Source organism: Stegodyphus dumicola, chromosome 4, assembly GCF_044657685.1.
Source record: "Stegodyphus dumicola isolate Sdum_Otavi_A_Nest chromosome 4, ASM4465768v1".
NCBI classification, from domain to species: Eukaryota; Metazoa; Arthropoda; class Arachnida; order Araneae; family Eresidae; genus Stegodyphus; species Stegodyphus dumicola.
The window spans coordinates 52708538-52723696 of record NC_140771.1 but is presented as its reverse complement, the minus strand read 5'-3'; the positions used below and the strand labels follow the sequence as shown (position 1 = coordinate 52723696).

At 34.9% G+C, this 15159-nt stretch overlaps 1 protein-coding gene across 3 annotated transcripts in view; it reads right to left on the bottom strand.

The window, feature by feature from the left end:
- pcx (pecanex) overlaps positions 1-15159 on the bottom strand; it is a 267343-nt gene that overhangs the window by 41754 nt on the left and 210430 nt on the right. For all 3 annotated transcript variants that reach the window (XM_085814871.1, XM_085814873.1, XM_085814872.1), the window contains 2 exons: positions 10714-10861; positions 3796-3947 (listed from right to left, as the gene is read on the bottom strand). In XM_085814871.1, the coding sequence (XP_085670997.1) occupies positions 3796-3947; positions 10714-10861 (300 nt within the window). The remainder of the gene's footprint in view (positions 1-3795; positions 3948-10713; positions 10862-15159) is intronic.

Below are 15159 nucleotides of genomic sequence, written 5' to 3'. Positions count from 1 at the left end.
TAACAGTTTGCCCTTAACATATATTCCAAGCAAAGTAATTTAAGTAAAAAAGAGGCACATTTCTGAAATCAGAAGACGGGAAATTGCTTCATGTAGTCATCCTTTAACAGTAGAAGCTTAACTAACCCGCATACTGGGAAATTGCTGAATATTCCGGGTAGTAACTGGAAAAAGAGGAGTGAGGAGATATTGTAGCCGTTCTTTAGATTTCTCGGCTAAATAAATGATTTTGACATTTGAATATGTGCATCATATAAAAATAGACCAACTGAACTGAGAAATATTCTGCTTAGAAAGCACAGTAAAAACTCTTTTAAGTGTTCATAAACAAATCTCAGACTAAACATCAAAATTAATTATCTCTGCAAAATACCGCAAACGTTATTGCGCAATACATGTGGCATAATCTTCCATATGTGATATTATGCAATCGGAATCAACAGCTGCCGGTATTCGGAGAATAAAGAACTAAATAAAAGAAAAGAAAGAGACTTACTAATCTGGGGTGTTTCCGATTCTAATTTTCAACAGACTGCGTTAAATTTCCGAAATAGAATCAATCTTCGCTTAGGTTGGGTAGACCGTAAAAACTTTTAGTCCTATTCAATCCAGATCGGACAGTGACAAAAAAAAAAAAAAAAAAAAAAACTCTGCTGCTTCAATATTAGAGATTTTGCGGAGAAAGGGGAGAACCTCCCAACCTCCGTACTGTATGATGTATTGGGAGGGGGGGGAATTCTTTTGACTATTTGATTACTTTCCTTTTATTTAAGCCATTCCGAATATTATTCCTTAGAAAGCTATTATGTGTAAAAACACACCCATTTTTTGGAAGTTTTATCTATACTTCACCAGTTACTGCAACTATATTATTATAAATATTCATGCATATACTCATAATATAAGCATAACGATCATAATAAATTGACCACGCGGAACAAGAATGCAAATTATTAAAATCTTGACAGAAATTCAAACATGTGTAGTATTTGGATGGGAGGAAAAGAATACCGAATGTACCGAATTTTCTACCGTTTTCCCAATTCTTTAACCAATAGAACGACGTGCACCTGTCTGTACTCTCGCGTGTACCATAGGTTACGTTCATGCAGAGAAAGGGGGGAAAAGCAATTTCCGGGAGTATGATTCACCATCTGACGTTGCATATAAGGAAGAAAAGTTGTTTATTTAGTTTTGGCTTTGGTACGGGGAAAAATGCGCATTCATTAAAAAAAAGCACTAAAAGCAAAAAATAAGCACTAAAAACAAAAAATAAGGGCTTTACAGAAAAAGTAAGCACCTATAAGGGCCTTTATATTTTATTTTCAAATATAAGGACTTATAAGCACTTGTAACGACCGCTACGAACGCTGTGCAAAATCACAAATTAAATATTTAACACACATTATTAGATTGGGGAAACATCATTCAGATCCCAAGATAATAAAGGCAATCAAGAAACTGGAAATATCAACAAACGAAGACCCATCTGAAAATCCTTTTAGGATTATGTAATTACTATCATGATTACATCTCAGGGTATGTAGAGATCATCTATCCACTCATGGAACTCATTAAAAATAAACAAACAGAAATACTAGAAATTCATGAGTCAGTACTTCAACAACTGAAGGAATGATTAGCAAAGTCAACAGAATTGATTAACCCAACAGTGCAGGATCCGTTTGTTGAAACTACAGAAACCCCAACAAAGCTGGCTGACTATAGAGCATGAAGCTTACACTACAGTATGTGCACTGATTTGGACTGTGGATATTCAGTTCAGCTCTCAAAATTGTGATCGATCCCAATCCACTGGCATTTATAGTTAGAAATGCTGTGCAGTTGACCAAATTGCAACGATGGGCCATAGCATTGCAAAAATATAATCTTGAAATATAACACTGCCCCAGAGGAAATCTCTCTAATGCCAATGCAATATCCAGACGCCCCACCAGTGAACTTTGAACATTAGTGATTAAGCAGTTTTTCTTTTCTTAATCGTTTTACAATTTTGCACAAAAAAGATATTTATATAAGTTGAAATAAGTGGAAAAAATTGTGTTGCAACACCACTAATTAAAAACTTTAATAGAATCTGATTGAGAGGAAAAGATTTTCTGTGTAATAAAAATGTTCTTTTTATTTCACGTAACTGAAAAGAACAGAATTATATACTAATTTAAATAATTTGAATATAGATATTTTGACAATGTTTTTAAATAATCTTTACATGTAAAAGTAAGAAGCTAAATTTTACTTTCATTATTGGAGTAATACTATCATGGGTATATTTTAACATATTTAGAAAGAATACAAACTTGTTTTCTTTTTTTAAGAACTTATAAATTTTTATGAGAATAAAGAGTATTTGGAATCACTGGGTGAAGTTAAGGAAAAAAAAGTGTTATCTATGTTGATATAGTAAAATGGTGTGTAATTGCAAGTATTTCATTGCAAATATTTATAGTAGTTAAGATTTGAATTTTAGTGTAAAATGTTTAAATGTATATGTAGGCTTTTTTTTTTTTCCTCTTTTTCTTTTCTTTTTCTCATTGATGACAAAAAATTTCTCAATCTTGGTTTCCAGATTGATGATTCATTTGTAAACAGCAACAACAAACAATCTTACGACGGGGGTCTAGTATCTGGTGAATGTTTGGTGATCAAACAAGGCATGTTTGGCTTGCTTTTTCTCTTCTCCCAAAAGGTTGCTATATTTAAAGTAGTTGAACGTTTGCCATGTAGGCGTGAGGTGCTTTCATTTTCTATGTTGTAGGAGCAATATTCTGTTCAGAGTTAAATAATATGCCTTAATGTTATTTTAATAAATATTCTGTTTCGTTTTGAAAAATGGTGCCTTCTTAACCACGAAGCCATCGCAAGGTAAAAATTTATTTAGTATTTCACATTTATTTACATGCTCATTATAAAATACTTCTCACCTTTTTTTATTTCTATCATTAGTAAAATAATCTAATAATTAAAATTCAAAATGAAAAATCTGAATTTTAGTTTTGTAATAAATGGAAATACTCGATGGTCAGATAAAATAAGCACTTCCGAGGAAATTGCAATTTCCCTGCAATAATTTAACACATTAACTAACATATTTCTTTAAACAATTTTTTGTCTTAAAAATGAAAATGAAATGAGTATCTATCAACTGACAGATGTTTTGATAAGAATAAAAATCAATGAATAAGTGTTAACACTGAGATTTTTGATGGACTTCTTCAATGCAGTCATGACTTAAAGAGTGATTGCTTAAATGGTTTACAGATGAAAACACAGAAATTTCCAAAGGGGGAAAAGTGCTGGTGGCTGAGTAAAAAATTTCAGGCTGGGAATTGATAGAAAACATGGTGTTAAAATTAATTAGAAATTTTAGTAATGCAAGAAATGTGATAAATCTTTGTGGTCTTTTGCAATCAATGAAAAATACTGGAAGTTAAGATTAGTGTATGAATATTTCTATTGCAAATGGGGAGAAGGGGGAAAAGAATGACAGTGCCACTAAACAGATCATAAATAGCAAAACAATAGCTAGAAAAGCAAAATAATAATTTTCAAAGCAAAACACTAGTAGAAATGATAGTAATTAAAAGCAAAACAATAGTTTGTGACTGAAATATTTAATAAGAGTTAAAAGAATTATTAAATCTACTTAATGACCTATACACATGTATATTATTAAGGTGTCAGATGTCCTTAATGATTGATAAATACAGTGTGCGCATTCTCTGACTGAGTTAGTGAATGGGTACTAAAGCACATTTAAAATTTAATTCAGACCTTAGTGCTAATAACGATGGAACACTTGACAAAACAGCATTCCTCCAAGCAGGATCAGCTTCATGTGTGATGACCATAGTTTTCTCGTAATTACTAATTGCATCATATAATGTAGCATGTTCTTCATACTCATCAGATGTCATAAAATGATCCTAGAAGGAAAAATGTTTGTTTGGTTGAAATATTGAAAATCAATTCAAATACTCGTTCAAAGTCTAAAATTTCTCAAGAAAAATTTCAAATAAAATATTAAAAACTTTCCCTGTTATTTTGATAGAGTTAAAAAGTAATATAATTAGTTCTAAGAAATTAATTTCAAAAATGTCTCTTGAGATGAAGATTCAGTTGAAGAAAACTGCAACTAATCCCAGGAAGCCAATAAAATCTTTTAACTGACCAATTAAATAAACAGAAAAATATGCAAACAGATCATTCACGCTGAATGTATGTAAAATCAAATAAATAATAGATATTACAACATTAAAAAATATTTAAGCATTTTATTGGCAAATAACTGAAAAATAGTTTTCTTACTGCAACATGAAAATAATTAGTAAGATCATCAGTAACTTTATTTAAGGATGAGGAAAATTTTTTTTAAAAATCTGTTGCCAAGGGTTTTAACCCGGCAGAAGGACATTGGAAATCGCACGGGGTGGCTGCATCACCCGAATCAGTGTCATTACGAAAATGTGTTATAAATTTTATAGAAACCATTTAATTATAAACAACAATTGCAATATTTCATTAGGAAACTATACTTCTTTACTTAAGAAAACTTATTTCAATCTTTAAGAAAAAATTCCATTCAAAATAATTACATACCAAATCAAGGATCAGAAGCTAACATACACTTCTGGCAAACATAGAAAGAATGAATTTTACATGAAAAATTATCACATATTTTGCAAGAAATTGTAATTTTATTGTCTTTGGACCTTGGACACATAGCATGTCGGCCTTTGTCGAATTTTGGTTTAATATGAGAGTGAGTTATGAGAATAAGGCAACTCGGGCATTTATTGCAGCGACGTTCAACACAGTAAAAAACAACCATCGGCCATTCGTTGATTTTTCGAGCTGTTGACTATAAAGATGACATTTCATCAACTCTGTTTGCACCATCTTTTGTTGCATTATAAAAGTGAATTATTTATGGGGTTTTCGTATGACCACTTTCATCAATGGCGTCATCGCAATGCATTGTAGATAACTAAACTACACATTTTGAGTTTTAAAGGCACATACGATACTAGTGTAGCGTTCTTTTGGAACCCGAATATAGGTGAATAAGCGTTCCTAGTTTTTGTCTGGACGAACTCGGTGTGAATTTCAGCCTTGTTTCTCTTCAGGGTTTCTACAATAGTTAGCTTCTTTGATAAAAGTTCCTTTGCTAGAGCATAACTCGTATATAATTATCCATTGCTACGTTTCTGCCTGATCCAAACAAAGGGCTGCACAGGCATTTTCTAATTTCAAATGGTAAATTTTCAACTCTAAAAGGACCTTCTGGCTGTTGCCCTGCGTATATCTCCATATAGTTGTAGAAAGTTCTTGAATCTACTAATCTGTCAAATATTTTGATTCCATACTTTGCTGGTTTGCTGGGTATATACTGAAGAAAGGAACACCGCCCTCAAAATTTCTTTAATTTTTATTCGATGGTTACGTATTCACCAATAATGTATATCTTCTGGCAATTTTCATTGAAATCGGCAAAAAATTCTCTCGCATCCGCCAGTTTGTCCAATTTTTTCCGAGCTTCACGATTGGTCACATTGTCTAACCATAGATACCTGAGAAGAAAATTAAATCTTTTATATGACATTGTGTTCCATGAAATTTCAATGCCTGATCCATCAGTAGCCTACAAATATTGTGTATTTGTACGTGACATGTGTGTGTTTGTGTGTGTGTGATTATGGCAAAGCCTCGAGGGCTATCTGCCTAAGAGGAGGGATGCCTTCGTGGAGGACTTTCTAAGGGAAACTGGCTCGTATACACGTTACACATGGGGAAAACCACGAAAACGCCTATGCAGCCAGCCTGTTCGTGGGATTCGAACCTCGGACCGAACTACCAGTGTTCAGCGACTTTACCGCTCGGCTGCTGGTGGGCCCCATTTGTACGTGACGATTTATGCAAGCCGCACGGATATAAAAGTGCTCTAATTTCCACATCATTTGTCATTTTGGCATCCCGATCTCTGGTGTAATTTATCGATATTTTTTCAATATAATATTTCTACACTCTACAATGGATCGTATCATTTTAGCATTGAAAAACAATTCCCAACTCTCTACAGGCTTTTTTATATTGCGTGCAGTTCCTTTTATCCTGGTAAATGAGTTATTATAATTTGAGAAGACGTTTTCACTTTTTGATTTGGTTTTCCTTTCTGCCAAACTGTTATTTTTGCTAATAAAAATAATTTTACTAAATCAGGATTTCCGTCGTCTTCATTCTTCTTCCTTATACAAAAAAGTATGCTCAAATTCACTTTCGCTGTCATGATAACTGTATATTTCTTCATCAGATTCATTTTTAATATATTGATCAATTTCTTCTTCAGAAGACACAACTTCATCTAACAGAGTTCATCCAATGTTTCCATATTTGGTAAATTTACGTTTGTAAGCCATTATCTATCAAATAATCCAACAGACCAGCAATGGCAACACTCGAGAGCACGAAGCTATACTGCTACTAATGAAAAGTTTCGAAGCAGTAACGGTCGCACGGGGTGACCGAGTCACCCCATTCGCTTATGGATTCCAAGAAACGATTGCTTCTCTCGCAGAAAAGAAACACAAGCAAAAATAACAATACACATTCCAAGGAGAGCATCAAACAGGAGGATACTAGAAGGATGATTCATTAAAATGAAATATTTCCGGTTAGGATTGTTGATTTGTGACGCATGGGGTGACTCTGTGCCCTGCGCGACCTCTCCCGGGTTAAATGTACTTTTGGTTTTAAAAGGTGGCTTCCTATATAAATATTTTAACAGAACAGAATTTTTGAACATTAAATTATCTTTGAAATGAATTTTCACAAAACACAAGAAATTTGAATTACACTCTGATTTGAAGGTTAGAGCTTAGAGGTGAATCAAATATGATAGTTTTTATATGCTACCTAATGAATAAGCAAGTTTAAGTTTTTTATAAGCTAAAACTTGTTTATTCATTAGGTAGTTTATGCTTGTATGCTATGTAAATAGTAGTTTATGCTTGGAGAACTATATTTTATAAAAGACAGATAAGAGGAATTATATTTTCACATAAGGCTATCATGACAATTTAAATATGCTTTAATTGTAATTTACTATAAAGTCACTTTGCTTCTGATAAGATTATTCTATATACAATAAATAAAATAGTCAGATACTCTACAACTTATTACTGTCCATATTTCACTGAACTGTGTACTTTTCAATGTTTCAGTTTATTATATTTCTTTTAGTGGATAGCTTCAAAATTACATGAATGATTTCCATGGGTGAAGGAAGTGTGGCCACAATGGTGTTTATTTCACAGCTATGAGATAATATCAATGAATAAATAAATAGAAGTATATGAAGCCACTTTAAAGTAGAATTAACTTATGCATGAAAAGATTTGACTAAAATGAAGAACAAAACGTTGCATCCATGACATGGTACATGAATTTGAGATAGAAATGAGTTTTAGAACTACTACAAAAACATTTGAGACATATATTTGGAATGCAATTCTGATCTTAGTACCATTAAGTGGCGCAAACTTCAAAATAGTGAATATAATTTAAGTCCTGTTCTGGGAAACTTTCCCAACAAAAATAACAATATCATATGTGCTTAAGTGAAAAGAGTTCAAGAATTGCAAGTGAGAAGATTACAGACAGGCTTGAGATTGATAAATCACTAGAATTACCCCATTTATAGAAAATTAGATAAACTTCCAAGGTTAATATATTGTGTGTCACACTGTTTGACGATAAAAGTTGGACAATATTTCTAATTTTGCATGTTATGAAAAACAGCAATTTGCAGATCAGGTCATAAAGGAGCATAAGAACATGCTGAAAGGAGCTGAAAATGAACAAATGAAATTTCAGAGTATAAGCTTACAAAAGCTGCCTTTCAGGTGGTGAAAGTATTATTGTCTATTAGCTGAAATTACATGGAAGTCTTTTTATCTGAATTACTTCAATCCAGTAAAACAATCATTGTGAACAAGTACTAAACACAAGCAAATTACCAAACACAATAAGGAAATTTTGAAGAAAAAAAAAAAAAAAAAAAGTGGTATTAGAAACTTGAAAGGGCATTATTCTACTGCACAATGGTAGGCTGCACAGTGCTCATGCCATGTATAAAAATTCAAGGATTTCAAATAAGTAGTCCTGTAATAGCCACCTAATCTTCCTGATGTTTTCACTCCACAGATTTACATATTTTGTTCTCTATAAAATAACGTGAATGGCAAGAAGTTGAATTTAATGGAAGCTGTTAAAAACTATTTTAGGATCTCTTTTGAAGAAAAATCAGTTTCTACGAAGAAAGAACACAAAAAATTGGTAAAATACAAGGGGCAAAAAAATAACATTTAAAACAAATCTGAAAGCTTTCAGATTTTACATTATGCTCAAAGGGACATTTCTTTAACATTTTGTGTGTTACTTTTATTTATTAAATATCATGTTTATTAAATATCATGTATTTACGAGGGCCATCCAGGAAGTAGATTACGTTTCCGTCTGTGTCCGCTAGGGGCGGGGCTAGCGCGGCCATCTTGGGGTCAGAGCGTTGCGCAGCTCAGTCTGCATCTAGCCGTGCTAGTGAGAGGTTCGTGCTGTGCTCCGTTCAGATACTGTGACGGTTTGAAATGTCTGCGTTAATTGAAAATCCCGCGAGCTGCGAGGTGCGCTCAGTAATAAGGTTTCTGACTGCAAAAAACTGTAAACCGATACAAATCTATCGGCAGCTTCGTGAAGTGTATGGGGACAACATTATCACTGAAGGTGGAGTGCGTCAGTGGGTCATAAGATTTCAAAATGGCCGAACCAATGTTCACGACGAAGATCGAAGTGGGAGACCCAGCATAGTGACCGCCGAACTTCTCGAAAAAGTCGATGCTAAAGTCCGTGAAAATCGAAATTTCACAATAACGGAACTTTCTTTGAGTTTTCCACAAATTTCGCGAAGTTTGTTGCACGAAATCATCAGCGAAAAGCTTGGTTACCACAAGTTTTGTGCAAGATGGATTCCAAAAATCTTGACAGAGGACCACAAAAATCAGCGAATGGCTGCAGCGTTGAACTTTTTGGACGCTTACCATAAGGATGGTGACTCTTTACTCGATCGCATCGTTACTGGTGACGAAACATGGGTGAAACATGTGAACTGTGAAACGAAATTGCAATCAATGCAGTGGGGGCACACAAGTTCTCCCCAAAAACCCAAGAAATGCATGCAAACAATGTCGGCAAGGAAGATGATGGCGACTGTTTTTTGGGACAGAAAAGGTGTAATTTTGGTGGACTTCCTGGAAAGAGGCACTACAATAAACTCTCAAAGGTATTGCCAAACTCTCCAAAAACTCAGAAGAGCAATTCAAAACAAGCGCAGAGGAATGTTGAGCTCTAAGATCTTGTTGATTCACGACAACGCAAGGCCCCACACGGCAAATGTCACTCGTAAAGTTCTTGAATCTTTTAAGTGGGAGTTGTTTCCTCATCCGCCGTACAGTCCCGACCTGGCACCGAGCGACTTCCACCTATTCCCAGCAATGAAGAAGTGGCTGGCTATGCAGCGTTTTGATGACGACGCACAGCTGCAAGAAGAGGTAACGAAGTGGTTGAAGGCGCAGGCGGCCGAATTTTTCGACGAAGGAATTTCCAAGCTCATACATCGCTACGATAAATACCTTAATTTGTATGGTGACTATGTAGAAAAGTAGTATTTGAGTGTGGCTTTCATCTGTATATAATAAAATTTGTTTCCTATACTTTGTTTATTTTTTTATTCCAAAATGTAATCTACTTTCTGGATAGCCCTCGTATTAAATATCATGTTTTTTGCATTTAAACCATAAAATTCAATTCAGCAGCAATGTCACAAAATAATTTTAAAATGAACAAAGCTTTAAAATTTCCGATACAGATCTTTTTTTTTTTTTTTGTGTGTGTGTGTGTGTGTGTGTGTGTGTACAGTGCTGCCACTGCTCACTTTGAAATCCTTGAGTTTGTTAATCTAAAATTTGTTAAAGTGTTACAATATATAAAATTAGTAATAAAACAAATTTTAAATTCCAAATTTGGGCTTCCAGATGACCATATTCGGTAGAAGATTACGTTATTGAAGATTTGATGGCTGTAGGTACCATTGTTTTATCCCAATGCAAGAAACATACATACATTTATGGAAATTCTTGATTATTTAATGTCTTTAAATATAACACAGGGTGATAATATTTGGTGGCAACAATTAGAAAAGTTAACTGACATTTATAGTGAACCAACACAAAATGCCAAAACGAAATTAATAGTCCTTCAAGACAAACTGCCCCTTTGGACTAACAACAGTAGAAAATGATTGTGAATAAATTCATCAGATATGAGTGCTTGTTCTCTGTTCTTAGAACAGGCACATACTTCTGCAATCACCCAACTCTCCAAATCTTATGACTTCAGTTAAGACATCTGGATGCAGCCCATTAAAAAGAAGGTGCTTGGCACTGCTTAATTATTCAGGGCCTTAATAATATGGAAAACTTAAAACTATACTCAAATTTGGCATCCAAGCTGAACGTTATAACATATTTATACATTTCCAATTACACTGTTCAAATTATATAAAATTAATAAATGTATATATTAAGTTACATATAAAATCTAAATTACGAGAATTTGATTTAAAAAAATAATGAAAGATACTTGGTGTAATTTTAAAGCCATGCGAACACTTGGGGCAATAACTCTTCTCAAAAGGTCCATATCTTGAAATACCCACTCATCTCTGACTGATGTAATTCGAAAATCTCCTTTAAATAATGCATGCAGACCATATAACAGGAAATCCACACTGAAAATAAAATATTTTAATCATGAAAGATGGTAAAAAGTGTATTTACAACACAAAAATAAATTATAAATATTAAATTACAAATATGAAATAAAAAAATATAAATATTTATTTGATGAAAAAATCTTAAAAATTTTGTTCATTTTTTTTAACTTCTTAATTTTTAATAGAATTTTTTTTAATACAACTTTCAAGTATAGTGCATCTGAAAAGCCTGCATGTTTTGTCTCTTTGTTGTATAAAATTTAAAACTACATATAATTAGGGTGTCAATGATTTTAATCAGCACATTAAAAAAATCATCAATTAATATCAGATATTGCCCAATTTTTTTAATAGTACACAAGTGTTAAAATGAAAGATTAAGATAACCTGTAATGCTGTTACACAGATTTTAATAACTGAATGCAAGAAATAAGAAGCTTTTTAAGAGGAGTTATTGTTTAAAATATCTTTGACAGCAAGTTAATACACTGCAAAAAAATGCATGACTTCCATGTCCACTTAATCTCAAGCACAAATCTGATGATGGGTGCATTAATTCAAAATACAAGATGCAGGATATAAATGTAGTATCTGTAAGTGCGACACAACCACCAGAGGGCCTCACCGATGCGCCAGCAGCGAGGTGAAAGATGAGTATGACATAGACAGAGAGACTCTTGTGTTATCCCACGCGAAGGTGGTGAGCTGCACGTGAAGGTGTAGAATAAGGAACTGTAGTTTTCCACGCGAAGGTGGTAAATTGGACTGTACTGTTTAATACATCAGCAAATGCGAGTAGGCACTAATCGGTTATGTGATAAGACTGGTAAAAGCTATACATAATCCTCTTTGTATCAAACGGCACTTGTATTTAATCTAATTTGTACCTTTTCTGATTATCTTATTAATTAAATGTTCTGTAGTGTGGAAAACAAAGTTGGAACTGTTATTTAGCATCTTCAAATCCCCTACTACAGAAAATCTGGGGGCCTGTCCGGGATATTTGGATATTTGGATACTTCAGAGAAGGTACTGTGAAAACTTTGCTTTATTTCTTTCTTGAAGATAGTGATACTTTTGTTTCGTTTTTAAAATGAGTTTCCTAAATAATTTAAAGAAAAGTGATTTAATAGTAATTGCGGAACAAATTGGACAGACTGTTCCAGAAAATGCTAAAAAAGCTGACATTACAAAAATTATTGAAAATTCTGATGTTTTCAAAACGAACGCTGAATTTGTTCGTGGTGTCGTCAAGTCGATCGCAGAGGATCGGACGCCTAAAACAAGTAATGAACACTATCTTTTAGAGATCGAACGTCTTAAATTAGCTCAAATTGAGAAGCAGATTGAATTAGAAAGTTTAAAATCACAATCATTATCGAGTGATAGAAGAAACGCGCAGACTAGTGTTGAAGATATTATTAAAAGCATCAAAACACTAACTATAGCTGTACCTCAGAAACCGGAAGCTATGCATTTGTTTTTTCAGTCACTTGAGAAAGCTTTTACTACTAAAAGTGTACCAGTGGAGTTAAAATCAGAAGTGTTGATTAATTTGTTAGGTGATAAATGTAATAATGTTCTAACGTATGTTTCTGAACAAGAAATCGCGGATTATGATAAATTAAAAACTCTAATCTTGAAAGAATTTCAGCCAACACCGCGTGAGTGTTTGAACAATTTTAAAAATGCGCAGAGACATTTATCTGAATCGCATGTTCAGTTCGCGTCTCGACTCAGTGCAACTTTCAATTACACTCACGTTTGTGAAAATTGCAACACCAAGAAGGAATCGTCATAATTGAATGCAATTTAATACACAGTTGAGTGGTAGTGGTACAAATAAATGATTAAATGTTCAAAGCAAACAAACAAGAACAAGAGATCAGAATCAGTATTTTGTGTGGCCACCACGCGCCGCAATAAGTGCTGCTACACGACGTGGCATGGAGTCAAACAAAGTTTGAATGTCTGACTGAGGAAGAGCATTCCATATCGTTTGTACGCATACCCAAAGTTCGTCTGCAGACGCAACAGGACGAGGATCACGAGCAAGACGCCGACCAATGACATCCCACACATGTTCAATTGGCGACATATCCGGGGAACACGCAGGCCAAGGAAGAAGCTGTACCTGCTGCGCTGCAAAGAAGGATTTAACAATCCGAGCAGTATGAGGGCGGGCATTGTCCTGTTGAAATACAGCGCCTTGCAAGCTTTGAAGGAAGGGAACAGCTTCGGGCTGTAGAACTTCACGGATATACCGGTTGCTGTTCAGATTGCCCACAATTCATAGCAATTGAGATCGTCTATGATATGCTATGGCGCCCCAGACCATAACTCCGGGTGTTCGTCCACTGTGGCGTTCGATAATGCACTCCGGAAGGTGGCGTTCACCGGCATAGCGTCTGACACGAATGCGGCCATCATGGTACCACAAATTAAAGCGGGATTCGTCAGAAAACACAACATGCTGCCAATCAGCACGCCAGTCTCTATGCTGATTGGCCCATTGTAGCCGCAGGCGGCGATGGTCGTGCGTTAGGGGGATCCTGTATAAAGGAGTCCGTGCGTGCAGTCCACACTGCAGCAGACGTCTACGAATTGATGAAGCACACAATGAAACACCTGTAGCTATTGACCACAGTGCTGCCAATTGTCTAGAGGAAGCTGTACGGTCCGTCCGCGCCATGCGGACCAGGTGTCTATCATCGTGAGCTGATGTCACATTTCGGGGTCCACTCCCGGATTTCCGAGTTGTCCGACACTCGTCCGTCCACTGCTTCCAAACGCGCATCACTGTGCTGCTGTTACGCTGCACACGAGAGGCTACTGCACGATACGACAATCCAGCTTCACGAAGGCCGATGATTCTCCCTCGTTCAAACTCTGTAAGTTGTTCAAATCTCGCTCTCTTTCGTCGACGAGGCATAAGTACAGATTGAGTTAATGTTTACCACTAGTGGATAACCACCGATAACCATACACGCCTCGCTACAGCCGTCTATTTATTCGGATCCATCAGCCGTTCAGAGGGCGCTGCTCAGCATACGCATGCGCTACGGATTTGCAATTCTAATCATTTGCATATCATGCGCTACTTTGCATTTCCTGAAAATTTCAGCTCACTCGCGTAAGTCCTTCATGGTGTTACAATTTTCACAAACATGAGTGTATTATTGCAAGTTAAGAGAGGTAGATGACTTTAAGAAATTGTGTGATCTTATTGTATCTGATAAGTTGTATGAAACTCTTGATTCTAAAACAAAGGAACATATTAGTGTTCGGGAGGGTCAAAGTTGGTTCCCACCTAATCAATTGGGAAGAGAATGTGATTTATTTTATTCATCTAGGGGTAAATCTTTAGTTGATACCAGTAACACACGAATTGAAACTCCAGAAAATAAAAAGCTTAATTTTTTCAAAAACAATCTTCGAAAAGCTCAGAGCAATTTCAAGGATTCAGGGAAGTTTGTAAATCAGGGTAGTAGTAAACCAGAACGTATTTGCTATGTTTGTGGGAGTAAAGGGGAATTATTTCATTTTGCTAGAAATTGTCCCAAATGGTTAGGAAAGGAGGAAAGTTTGTCTCCAAAAAAGATATCTGGGTTAGAGATTGACTCGGACAATGCAGCTAGAAATAAGCTAGAATTTATTGAACTGTTGATTGATGGTAAAAAAGTAAAATGTTTAATAGATTCTGGAAGTGAATTGATAGTTGTAAAGAAATCCCTTTTTCCGAATAAATTATCAAGTGGATGTATCGAGCTCAAAAGTTCGTTTGGTCACGTGGTTAAAGCGGAAACGGCTAAGTTTATTTTTTCTTTATGCGAAAGCAAAAAACAAAAAGAGACTGAAGCAGCGATAGTTGATGAATTGATAACAGACTGTATTTTCCCCCCTTCCTGTCTAAAAATGATCTGTTGTGACCAAATGATGAATACGCAACATGAAAATGATTCCGTCTCTTCGGAAAGGAATTTTTTGTCTTTTATTTCTGCAGCCATTGAGGCAGACAGCGAAACAGATTCATGGCATATTAAAGATGAAGGATTATGCAATACTGTTTCCACTCTTATTAATGAGTATAAACCGTTAGAAAAGCCACGCAGTACAGACTTAAAAATGAAAGTAATATTAAAAGATGATATTCCAGTTTCTCAGCGTTCGAGGAGAATTCCTTTTGCTGATCAAAAAATTGTTGATAATCAAATAGATGAATGGTTAAAGGATGGGATTATAAAGCCGTCGTGTTCAGAATATGCTTCGCCAATTGTTTTGTGTAGAAAAAAATCGGGCAAGAGGATTTGTGT